The 13,567-nt window shown below is 33.5% G+C and overlaps 1 protein-coding gene across 5 annotated transcripts in view; it reads left to right on the top strand.

The window, feature by feature from the left end:
* The window catches only part of GPM6A (glycoprotein M6A), a 300,930-nt gene that overhangs the window by 162,368 nt on the left and 124,995 nt on the right, over positions 1 to 13,567 (top strand). The window contains exon 2 of one of the 5 annotated variants that reach the window (XM_069493113.1): positions 479 to 537. The exons of 3 other annotated variants lie outside the window; for them this stretch is intronic. In XM_069493113.1, the coding sequence (XP_069349214.1) occupies positions 501 to 537 (37 nt within the window). In that variant the 5' untranslated portion in view covers positions 479 to 500. Of the gene's footprint in view, positions 1 to 463; positions 538 to 13,567 lie in introns of those variants that run through there. One more of the 5 variants, XM_069493114.1, reaches the window with a different exon arrangement.

The raw sequence follows: 13,567 nt of genomic DNA, 5'->3' as shown, positions 1-13,567 counted from the left end.
TCCCACTCTGGAAGCAAAGGGGGGAATTATGGGTTGGTGGTCTGCTTCATGTTAGGAGGACACCCCTCCATCTGTTCACGGCTCAGCCTGCTTCCAATTTAAAGCCCAGATTTCAATACAAACCTCAATTTCTTTTCCCCATTTTAAATGCAAAGCAAGGCTTGCGAATCATAGTGTCTCTGCTCCTGGGATTCAGACCAAATTTCCCCCCAAAATTCTCAGGCTATTTGTTTGAATACCTGCTTACAGTGGGACACAATGGGCAGCTTTGAGAAGAAAAATTGATAATCTTCACGGAAGAGTAATTTGAATGAAATTACACTTGACAGCCTGTCTCCAAGCAAACAAGAGCAGCGAGGGAGCCTGAGCTAAGCTCTGAGGACTTGCCCAAGCCCCTGCTGTTGGAGCTTCCCAGGGAAAAAAAAATCACCAGTTTTTCCAACATCTAATTGAGCTTTTGATTAATTCCGTGTACCAGATTCTGCTGAAGAAAGGTAGCCATGGAAGAGAATATGGAAGAGGGACAGACACAAAAAGGTACTGTGCTAAAAAGGGTTTATTTGTAACTAAGTAATTATTTTGTAGTTTCCTTGTTTGCTTTAGACACTTGCCAATAAGGCTAATGAATGTTTCTCTTTTGGAAGGCATTTTTTTTCCTTTCCTTTAGTCTGTTCCTCACTTGCAGTAATGTCTGGCATGAATGTTGTCATTATGTGCAAATCTTTCAGATATAAGTATCCAAATACAGAGTCGAGTATTAGTGAGAAGAGCAGTTTGGCATTGTTGTGAACTATTTCTTAGACCTGTCTTTGCTAACCTTTGTTTATTTCATGATTTCACGCTTGTCAAGCTGGGTCAAGGGATTCCTGGTGTGAGCCACAAACACAATATTTGGAGCTAGTGGTAGTTAAAAATTGGATGATGTAACCATTATCGATGCCCTTGCGTGGACATTGGATAGAACAAAGACTAAGACCATTTCATATATTTTGGTTGGTACATGTTTTTAAAAACTCTGCTTTTCCTTACATGAATGCAATTTAGGTTTAGATAGATGGAGCAAAAGTTCATGAATTTTCAGGTGTATAGTGACATTAAGGTTTTCCTTTCTGTATCGTTGACTGTAATCAACTTCTGAGTAATAAATGTTAAGGAAATTTTCGGATGCATTTTTGAAGCTTGTCTAGGTATATCTGGCTGTATGAGTTAAAGTGAAATTGCCATTTTTGTAGGTTAAAAATGGTCAAATATTGGCAATTTCAAATGATTCAAACACTTCTAGAATTTTTTTTACATGTCAAGTGGTAGCTTCATAGGGAGCTAGCTTTCACCCCAGAAAAGGCAGCATTTTCTCTCGTCCGCTCTCAGGCTTATGTAATGTCAGGGAAAACGCTCTTGTTTTCTTAGGATTCAAGCAGTGACACAGGTAATGCTACAAAAAAGTAATATTCAAGAGTAGTATTGAAAAAGAGTCAGCTACCAAAGTCGATTTTGAATGTATACAAATGCATTATTTTAAAAAACTATATGATATATGATGAAACAGTTTGGAAGCATAGTATAGTTTGTCAATTTTTTAGCCATTCAGCTATGCTGGGTCTCTTCTCTTAATGCACACACACATACTCTTGAGGTATATATGGCGTATATACATATACACCACATGCACATATATGTAATCAGAGATTATTGATATTAAATTTAGAAAGGTTTTATATAAGCAATGAAGATAATAGATGAGCCAATCTACAGATTTAGTCATTAGTCCCCTTGTTAATGATACTCTGTAACAGAAACACAATAATTTACATAGATATCATATAATCTATTTTTTAAATTAAAAAAAAAACTCTACTACTTTTATTATATGCACAAATAGCTTCAGTGTTTATCAGGGATCTTAAACGGCAAATTTCCATGGTAATTTCTGTCGTCATGAGGCATCTCAATGGATTATTTTATTTTAGAAATAAAATATCTCATTTTAATGTCTTTTTTATTGTACATAATGATAATGCTTCTTGGCCAATCAATTTGTTTAAGGAAAGACAAAATGATCATTTTAAATAGAGAAATCATATTTATTACCCTAAGTAGAATCTTGAGTTATTTAAATCATGGATTGTGGTAACAGGTTGAATGTGTCTGAGCAAGTGTTGCTGGATAGATTCAGGAAGCAAGAAAAATGATGTAATTAGTTGTGATTTTTTTTCCTCAGATAACATGGAAATCTTTCTCTTGTGAGGGTGGGGGCAGCCGCTCTGTGAGGGGGAAAATACTGTCATGGGGGCTTTTCATCATTAAGATATGCATAGGTACATCAGGAACTATAGTGGAAAGCAATTATAAATCACAAAAATGTATAGTGGTCTGTAAACGTATAAAGCTATATAAGTAAAATACGATTCTGCTTTTTTTTTTCTTGAGAAAAAGACTAAATTCTCTTCATTCTTGATCTTCTATTCCTCTCAACTGTGCCTATGTCATCTTAATCTATATAAGTTTGTTGTTAGAAAGTTACATTTGCATATAAATGTGTCTCTACACGTGCAGGGTAAGGTAACAATGTGAAATTTGCTGGGATCTAATTTGTAGGAGCTATTTGATAAGCAGCTAAAATCATTTTTCAAGAGTAAATTTAGGTGGACAGATTTAATGATCCATCTACTTTAAAGGAAGGTAGCCCTTGTGTTGGTTTTTACCCTGTTTTTCTTAAACTGCGTAGGATTTTCTTAAATAATAATTTATACATCACAAAGTTCTCTTCATTTGAAAGATGGCTTCCAGTCCATTCTTACAATTTAGACCTATTCTTTCCTGTTATAAATCAAGACTTAAAACTCATATCATCCTCCAAATTCAACTAGAATGTAAAATGGAAGACATTGGTTTCATTGAACATATTTGAAAAAATTATATACGTGATGCTTAAGGACTTAAAAAGATCATCCTTAAAAAAATTTTTTTTCTTCATAGTGAGATCCCATGTAAGCTGTATAATACAATTGAAAGCAGTCCTAACTTTTACATTGATTTAACTATATGTGTTCAGCAGGGGAGAAAGGATACGTTACTAGAATGGTTGACTTCATTAGCTGTTCTCGATGAGCTCATGCTTTGATGAGAAACTGAAATGGGGTCATTAATCTGTTGCTCCATCCATTGCTGCCACCCTCCCCAAAGATGGGTGTCTCGTGCTGAGGGCAATCTAGTGCTTTAAGAAACAGGTATATTTTTGTAAAACTTGCCCTGTAAATGAAAGCCAGTTGCTCTGTCTGTGTTCAGGCAACATAACGATGTTCTAATACTTAAAAAAGGGAAATATAAAAGAAGCTGTTTTGAACTTGGCCTTTAGGTATGGCCATAGTAAACCTAGTGTCATTATCATCAAAAATCAAGACACATAGTCACCAAATCATGGCAACAAGCCCCTTACTGTAGAGGGGCTGAGCAAAGTATATAAATAGTTATTTATGATGATTTGAAATATGTGCATTTATGAGTTGTAGACCTGCAAGTATGTCTGGAAAATTTTGACAAATCCTATGGGAAAAGATGTAAATGATTTAAGGGTTTCTGATCATTAGTGAATTAGCAAATGCACGTTGGGGTTGCCAGACAAGTGGGTGACCATTACTTTGTAGATAACCTTAATGAATTAGGAGGCATTCACAGAGGAAGCCCCATCAATGAGTAGAAGAAGAGATAAAAGTGTAGAGAGAAAAAAAGAAATAGCAATGAACAGAAAGACCCAGTAAGTTGGAACCTTCATGAATTGGCTAAACTACTCCAAACTGCCAAAAACCTGATTGGTTTAATTTCTAAACATAAATATTGGCCTCAAAATTACATATACTGGAAGTGTTTGATCAGCACAAAAGGTAACAACCACAGTGTTATTCATCATGTCTTTCTAGTATCATAAACAAGCAGCATATGAGTCTATGTTCTCAACTTCTTGAGCTGACTCAGAGCCAACCACTGGCTTCCTCTCCAACACCAAAGCCTGGTGTACCATATCCTCAATAGAATCATTCCTTGGTCATCCTCAAGGAGTGGTTCACTATAGTGCAGAAGTAGAAGATCAGACTCAATATGAAAAGGGCCCAGTTTCATTATTTCAAACATCAACATACGGTCACTGTTAAATGGTTATTGTTCATCCATACCTCAATAACACTACTAACATATGCATCATATCAACAGATCCTTAACTTATTAACACCAACAAGAATATTAACTCAACCTAAGTGCCCTTCAATTCATGAGTGGATAAAGAAAATGTGGTACATACACACATACACACATCCCCATGGAGTACTACTCAGCCATAAAAAGGAATGAAATAATGTCATTTGCAGCAACATGGAGGAAATTGGAGACCATTAGCCTAAGTATTTCAGAAATGGAAAGCCAAGCACCATACACTCTCACTAATAAATGAGAGCTAATAGGTGAGTACACATGGGCTCAAAGTGATATAAAGGCCATGAGAAACCAAGAAGAGGAGAGGGTGGGAACGTGGGTGTGGAATAAAAATTTACCTATTGGGTACAGTGAACACTATTTTGGTGATGGGCACACCAAGAACCCTGATTAAGTATTATAAAAGATATTCATGTAACAAAAATACTTGTACCCTATTAATTAATATTTTCAAATAATAAAAAAGAAACAAGAAAATTAAATTAAATTAAATTAAAAAAGAATAACTAAATGAAAGGACAGTGAACAAGTTTATTTTCTGTTTTACTTTTTCAATGTTAATTAAAAATACTATACAATTATAGTTGACATGAGAGAGCTTGTAATTATGTACTTTACATTATATATTTATACCCACATATTACTATAAAGGAATCTATGCACCAGAGCATAAACTGTATATCATATTTATAGGCTAAGTGAAAGTCTTTTCAAACATTTTTGACTAAGATTATTTTTGCTTTGAGAGATGACTTTAGAACCTAACCCCTCCTTAAGCAGACATCATCCGGGAAGAAGAGATACCACTATGATAAATGAAAAGGGAGGTAGCTTTGGCTTTAGGAGACTAGATAATATTGGCCAACCCAAATAGCCCGGTGATTTCAGTGCCAGACGCTGTCCTAAGGACTTACCTCAATTAACTCATTGATTCTTCACAATAGCTTTAAGTGGCACTAATATTGAGGAAACTAAAAATCAAATAGGTTAATTAGACCAAAGTCGCATAGTAGTGAATAGTAGAGCTGGGTTCAATACAGTCAGAAGGACCCCAGGATCTGAACTTTTTTAACTGCACCCTACTCTAGCTCCATGTCCATCACTGCCTGCCTGCCAGCCACACCCCTTCGAAGTGACTCTGCTTCCACCACATGCTTCCCCTGCACTGATCAGCCATGTTCTGTCACTTATGGCTGTGTTCTTTAGCACCAACTCTGTCCTTTTTGGCTAGATGTGACCAACTTTTTCAAGAGTAACCAATTTCTCTGTGCACCAGCAATTCATGACTTGTAAGTCATAGACTGGAAAATGATGAGCTGGATCAATTGGACTCCTCTCTTGAGAATTGGCAAAAGATGATTCTTGGTATGCTCTGAGGGTCTCTGTATCCCTCCACATACTTTTAGAATAACTATGCTGCCCCATCTCCCAACTAACCTGAGTGAATTTCTATTTGTAATCAAAAGACCTCTAAATAAAACAAATGTCCAGAGATCCTTTTAGAAGTCTTATGTAAAAAGGCTTAATGTTAAGTAATTTACCTTGAGTTCAACCTGGTGATTGTCAGCTAAACCAAATGTATATTTAATGCATTCTTAAATTCGAACTTGACACAACTCTTTAGTACATCCTGGAAGCTTCTGAATTTTTTCCCTCAGTGATCTTTTATTTTTATTTTTTTAAATTTTTTAATGTTTTTAGAGACTGAGTTTCACTCATGTCATCCAGAATGTAGTGCAGTGGCATGATCATAGCTCACTGTAGCCTCAAACTCCTGGGCTCAAGTGATCTTCCTTCCTCAGCCTCTCAAGTAACTGGGACTACAGGCATGCACCACCAGGCCTGCTAATGTTTTTATTTTGTATGAGACAGGGTCTGGTCTCACTGTGTTGCCCAGGCTGGTCTCAAACTCCTGGCCTCAAGTTATTCTCCCTCTTTGGCCTCCCAAAGTGTTGTGATTACAGGTGTGAGTCACTGTTCCTGGCCTGATCTTTTATTTTTACAATCTGAATAATAAATTCATCCTAAAACCATTGCCTAATACTAAGGATAGGTAGTATATATACTATTTTGAGAACTATTGCAAAGAAATTAAAGAACCAGAATAAGTCAAAGTGTCTGCTTATTAATAGAATTAGAATCTTTAAAATATTATGTCATTGAAATCTGTAGACCAGTAGATAGGAAAATAACAGAAACATCAAACACCTTGAGCAATCATTGAAACGTGAGAATTAACTAACCCCCTTTGGCTTCTTAGATGTCGGCTACATGCAGACCTGTGAAAAATGAGCTGGTCTTGTCTATCTAGTGGACAAATTTGATCTCAACACGCATTGTCACAAATCATCTCTTTGGCTGCCATTTCAGCATTTGGATCACAAGGCTAGAAAAAACATATAATTTCAGATTTTATAAAGTGTATAGGAAAAATCTGTCCTATGATTTTACAGCTGTGCTTTTACTAGCGTTCAGTGTGCTTGGTTTGGAGTGTCCTCTTGAGCCTAAGAAATTACTTTTACCCCTTACTGTTATCTAATGTAGTTCTAAGACACCTGTCAGTGCGAAAAATTGAGTATATTTTTAATAAAGTTTAATAGATATTCTCTGACTTCTACATTGGTATAGTTGTTATGGCTGCTGTGGTTTAGATGTAACATTTTAAAATTTTGTCACTTTATATTTTCATTGGATCAGTTGCTAATTATATTTTAATGTCTGTGCTACTATTTATCTCAGAGATCCAAAAGGCTCAAATGAAATGTTTCCAACATCTTCTTAGGATAAAGGGTATGAGTACATGTTTCACAATATCATTAAAATAATGGGTGTGTTCACCTTTTTAAATGAAAGTGCTTGATATACTTACTTCATTAACTCCATGAATTAAAACTTAAATATTTAAGGAGACTAAATGAGAAGTATTATGTAGTAGGCTGAGATATTGGCAGTGTTGGAATGATGGATGTCATCATTGGAATGATGACATCTAAAAAATGTTTTTTGGAAATTATTCTTTAATTCATCAGAAGACAATAGTTCATGAGAGATTCATAGGATACAGGACATAATTTCTAGATTGTCAATTGTGACCTCCATTTCCCTTCACTGATGCACCCCTCCCCATCATTCAAAATGTTTGACAGTTTTCTTTTTTGTACATTGAAGGCAGACTGCCTGGCTTTCTTTCGAAAATCCTTTTGGATAACATCCATACTAACAGGTGGCACAGCTGTGGATTAGCTGACATGATAAAAATAATTCATGTTTTTCCATGTGCTTTCAATTCAAGTTGTGACCATTGTCTAGGATATTCTTAATTTGAAAGTAACTTACTTCTTTGTTCTGTGAAAATAAAAGGAAAAGAAAACAGAAGATAACTGATTTGTTTTTCTCTACTTGTGAGTGGGAAATTTAACTTTGGTTAAAGATGAAAGTCAGTCCTTTATTAGAGTCTGTTTATAGAGTTCACTGGTGAATTAAGTTACAATATGAGCAAATCTGAGATCAGAAGAAAAATGAAGGATGACTGTTGGATTTTAAATGATGTGTATTAAGAGATATCACCATGTTGGAATGTTAATTTCTGTGTCTAACAAGATTTATTTCCAAAAGAAAGAAAGATATTTTGGCCCATTGCTTAAAATGCTTAATTTTGGTACTTAAATTTCAATTATAGGAGAAATGATAAATTTTTAGTATACCTACCTCAAAAAGAGAGGAATTGGATGGAATCTATCTCTAAGAATGATGCTAGGAACATAAAACATATTGTTCATATTGTCTCCTATTATGGAATGTGAATACTTTTTCTTGATTTTCAAATAAAAGAGAGGCAATTAAAATTTTTTGCTCATTGTCATTTTCTACTGATTTTTAATAGGAATTTCAATGTTTGGGCAAATAATCTCTACTCTTTTTGGTTACAATTTATTTTTTCCATTAGAAGTGTTCTTTGAATGGTGAATTAGCTATTCTTTCTTAATAAAAATAAACAATGAGAGACAAGGTTACAATTGTATGTATTATTTTATGTCACTTGATGAGAAAAGTTTTAGTAAATAATTCAAATAAAGAAATAGTATATGGTCAAATCCTTTTTGCCCAAAACTTAACAGCTGCCTTCCTTTTCAATTTTTGAGATACTTCTACATATTTCCTGTATTGTTGGACATTGATTTTCATTTATTATAGTCTATACCATATCAATTTGCAGTTCAGTTTAGTGATTGTAATCTGAAACAGAACTAAGTGCCTTTACTAATATGATTTATTTTTCAAAGAAAAATAGTAATTGTAATAGTAATATTTAATAGTCAAGGCACTGTTCTAAGCATTTCATATGCAGTTCCTAATGTCAATATATAATCTTAACATTAATTAATAAATATTGATTATTGGCTTATTAATAAATGAATTTTCTTATTAATAGCAGATGTTCTTTGACTTTATGGGCACACTATTTAGTTAATGGCCATTTAATCCAAACTCCACAGGGAACTAGGAGAAAACCTCAAACAAATATCCAGAGGAAAATATTGCAATTCTGAGAAAGATTGTAGGCTGGGCATAAGGGGGAGAGAACCAAATGATTTTCTCCATTTTTCTGGTTAGAAATTTATTTTTCCCATAGTAATAGCATTTAAACTCAACTATTTGGAAATATACACTGGAAATTTATTTTAAGTGGCAGTAAAGAACCATATTTATTTTTACTTTACAATATTTTGCAACTAGAATTAATTATAAAAATAAAGGATTGAGCATTGTTTGAGCAATGGAACTCTTCCATAGGTCATTGACTGTGGTTTGTTCATGTAAAACCAACCTCAGGCTTTGAAAATCTATGATTATCTTAAATAGTGCCCATATATTACCAATCTCAGATTCATTTAATGGATTATTATACTTAAAAACAAACTCAACCTTTTATAGTAAAAGGAATGCTTTGAATACTACTCATAGGATAATTGAACTTAAAACATTTTAAATTTCTTTGCTCAACCATCCACAATAGAAAGTTGTAATTATGTCCTAAGATCTAGAATTCCCAAACTACATACTCAGAATCTCTCCATGAATTTAAAACATTTAGAAAGGCCAGCAATTTTTGTAGTTGACTATCGAAATGAGTGGCCAATTAAGTTCACTTGTGGTTTCCCAAATCAGATGACTTTTGCTAAAGCCTTGGTGGTTTTTCTCCACCTTAACTCACTTTCTATATAACTTCATCTGTATTATTCAATCCTAGTTTTCTCAAAACCCCCATTTTGAGGATTTTTTTTCCCTGTTATCTTTGGGTTTTCGTGGGCTTAATGAGAGTGTTAGATGGAATAGTGACTAGGTGAAAGTGTCCATTATAATTTCTGGAACATAGTAGGAGTTTAGTCAATGCAGATTTCTCTCCATGTTTCTTTTCCTCTCATTATAACCTATTACAAAAATAACTAAGCAATTTTCTTTGAGGCAGAGAGTCAGAATTGAAAATTTAAAAATGCTAAATGACTAATTACTTTTTTGAGTTGTAACCGTTATTTTCTAATGTTTGTTTGTCATTTAACATATGGCACCATTTATTGTTCATATTTTTATGTATATGTTATATCTTATTTCCCTTTTTAAAGTACAAATTCCTTGAGGGTAATAATTTTACATTTTGTTCCTGAACCTTCCCTACAAAGTGCTCTGAACACAGTCCTATTCATATCTGATGATGATGATGATGATGATAAAGGAGAATAGGAGAAGAAAGAGAAGGAAGAGGAGAAGGGGAAAGAAAAGGACAAAGATGAAAAAGAAGATGAGGTCAACCATACAGACTAAAGGAAGGATGAAACACGTTTTTTTTTTTTTTTTCCTAGAAACAGATCTTACAGAGCAGCTAACCCTAGCTTGGAAGACTGCAGGCAGGACTCCATTTTATGCCATTAGATTTGAATTAAAGAGGATTCTTTTACTCTTTTACCTGAAGTATATTCAGTAATTTGATAGCAGCCTTCTAGAGAATAAAGAGATTTTCTTTTTTATTATTAAAGAGCCCACATATTTTTAGCATTATGATTCTAGCAATTAAATGAAATACATTGAACCATCAGGTTGAGCAGATGGTTGCTGAAACTTGGAAAGTTACATCATATAACATTTTACAAGATGCTGATAAAGAAAATGTAGCATAGTAGTTTATAAATTTGCTGATGCTAGGCTTACTGTGTTCATTATTAAGCATTGAGCAAAGAAAACAAAATTGCAGAAGAAATAGCAGTTGAAAATTTTCCAGGACAATTTAATGAGATAAGACCTTTCCTAAGCTGTATGTAATCAGTTGATTTTCAAGATAATGAATCAAAGAATAACATGTCAATAGTAACACATTTTCTTTTACTTTGTTTTATTTCATTTTTTATAGTTTTATTAATACATAGTCTTATACAATTGCCTAATATTTTGAATATGAAAAAGGCACAGCCTGAAAATGAGCCATTTGAGCTCTAGTCAATGGTATGTGAAGAATATTTCCTTACAACATTTGAATGTTCATCATTTTCAACCTACAGTTTGAGGGTACTAATTGTTGATATACTAATCACTAGTTTGTGTGTTGGGGTAAACTTGTGATACCATTATTTGATGAAATTGAGAGTGGAATTCTTGTTGAACAGCTAAAATAACTTCATATTTTATATTGCCAGTTATATAACCAGGCCAACAAATATAATCTTGGAAAAACAAAAACTTGTGTATTTTATTTGTTTATTTATTTATGTAAGTGTTGTATTTATATGGTGACTTGTTGCAACACTAGATGAAAATGTCATCCTCAAAGAGGTGGCAAACACTTATTGCTATCATTGATCTCTACCACACAGTGGGGTAAAAGGAGTTTCGGATATAGGATACACGTGCTTCTTTCATAATTATGTTTGGTAGTATTATCTGTGTATCAAGTGTGAGTACTGTTTTTACATGAATATTAAAAATATTTTTACGCATTTCTGGTTAATGTGAAGAAAACATTGGGTCCTACTTACAGTTATTTATAACATCATTGCAACATCTGGCCTCAACTCTGGTACTCTATTTTCTTTCAAATTCTGCAGCGATGCAAAAGCAACATCATTATAACCTAAGGATGCTGAGATCTTTTCAGGCAGCTGTATGGCCTGTGCTTATGTCCCCTAAGTACTTCATAGTCTATAAAGTATTAAAAATATGGTGTATTTATTTATCTAATATGCTCTATTTAAAAAAAATCATAACCACTGGCCACTCCATTCCATCTGTGTCAGTTTCCTGGTGCATCCCTCCTATTTACTGACAAATGTATTTTGCCTCAGCCTTTAGGTATTAATAGATTTATTTTTAAATATCTACTGAGTGAACTGTGACTTATATGATTTTATTGTAGATGTATTAGTTTGAACCATGTCAAATTGCTAATATTAGACAATTTTGATCTACAAAATGGTTATTTAATATGTCTGTAATATCAGTGTGCTACATTTATGATAATTTGTAACATGTTCATGATTCCAATGTAGAAAATATAAATATAATATATGATAAGACATGATTAAGATTTACATATTATATTTATGTGGAGTGTAGTAAGCTTATCAAACATTCTTTCTCCAAAATATTTTGAGTTCATTAGTTTGGTGCTTTATTTTCCCTGTTAACAAAAATTGGCAAAATATTTGGAGACTTTATTGTTTGATATGCTCATATATCATGAAAAAGCCAACCGTGATCTCATTCCTTAGGTTGCATGAGTTCAGTAGTTTGGAGGCTTAAGCATTGCACTAAGTTTAACTAGTGTCTATGACTTACTCTTCCTGTCTTAGGGGAGACAGTATGTCCTTAAATTTAGAGAGTGGAAAATCTGCTTTGTTTTTCCTTGGATAGAATAACATTCCAAAATCATTTTCCATATATATGGTGTGACTCAATGAAGTCTCCTCTCCCACAAGACGAGAATGCTATTCTTTTATGAGGGGTTCTCTTTCAGAACCTCTAGGATAAATTTACAAGGCTCTTTGTGGTACTTGAGGAACAATGAATTATATGCCTTCTCAGTATTGAATGTAACCCAGGCATTGACGTGATCATTATCACCTCTTTGGTTATTTTGAAGTTTTATTTTATAAGAAACATGAGCTTTCATTGAATGGGTTTTATGATCTGTGTTTTAGAAATGTGATGAAGCAATAACTTATGCTTCAAAGTGGACAATAATGCAGGAGAATCGAATGCCCTTTATTTTATATAAGTATATAATTTTAGCTGTTAATTTTTAAGTGTGAGCGTGGGAAATAAGTGGGAATGGATGGGGAAAAAATGGATGCACCTGATCTTGCTATAAGATGATTAAATTGTTTCAGATCACTTTTGGCTCACTGGCAGGAGGGTCCTTTCCCCAACTTAGAAAATTTTCATTTAATGAAATTAAAATGATAGTTATATTGTCTGAAATGGACTTACATACACATGGTTTACATACATTGATTAAGTAAAGCTGTTTATTTCTCTACCTAGATTTTGGCATATGTTATATAATTTCATTTTTTGTTATATGTTGTTTATTCTTTTTAGCTATTTATATGTATATTTTGTAAATTCTAAAATGAGATTGCTCTTCAATATCTGTGACAATGTTTGGCCATCAACCACAGATTACAAAGTTATTGAAATTGATTGACTTTCTGGCGACTTAGAAATTCATATTCCTTTTAAAAAAATGTACTCTTGGGATCATACTATTTGAAACAAAACTTCTGAAATTTCATTAATAAGTATTATAAAAAATCCATCCTATTGAAGAGACTATAAAAAGTTGAATAAAAAAAGAACTAAACCTGAAAATGTATTTGAATCATATCCTTATCAATAGGGTTCTGTATTATGCCTTTTGACTAAGGGTTTTTGTTTGTTTTTGAAAACACTTGCTACTTCTAGGGTGACAAACAGTATTCTTTGGGAGATGTCTATTATGCTTCCATCCTCTCCTTGACTTCAATATTTCAGTTTTTACTTTTGTATATAAAAATGCCAGTATTATTTCTGTGCCTTATATGCTTTAACTTTCTTGCACTAATAAGTCTCTATTATTGTAAGTTGAGTTTCCAAAACCGTTCTTCAGTGGACTCTTGGATTCCTGGGTCCTTAGATTCTAGCAGTTCTTAGGACGAGAGGGGGACATGAAGGACTAATAAATAGCCAAGTGTCCATTGTTATGGAAGAGGACATTGAATGCTACTGCCCCCCCCCCCTTGAGAGTGGTTCAGAGTCAAAAATTAAAGAATTGGATATATTATTTGGCCAAAAGATAAATGATTTATATTATAGAAGAGGGTTGATGCCTGTA

The sequence above is a fragment of the Eulemur rufifrons genome, chromosome 18 (assembly GCF_041146395.1).
Source record: "Eulemur rufifrons isolate Redbay chromosome 18, OSU_ERuf_1, whole genome shotgun sequence".
NCBI lineage: Eukaryota > Metazoa > Chordata > Mammalia > Primates > Lemuridae > Eulemur > Eulemur rufifrons.
This window is presented reverse-complemented; position numbering and strand designations above follow the sequence as displayed.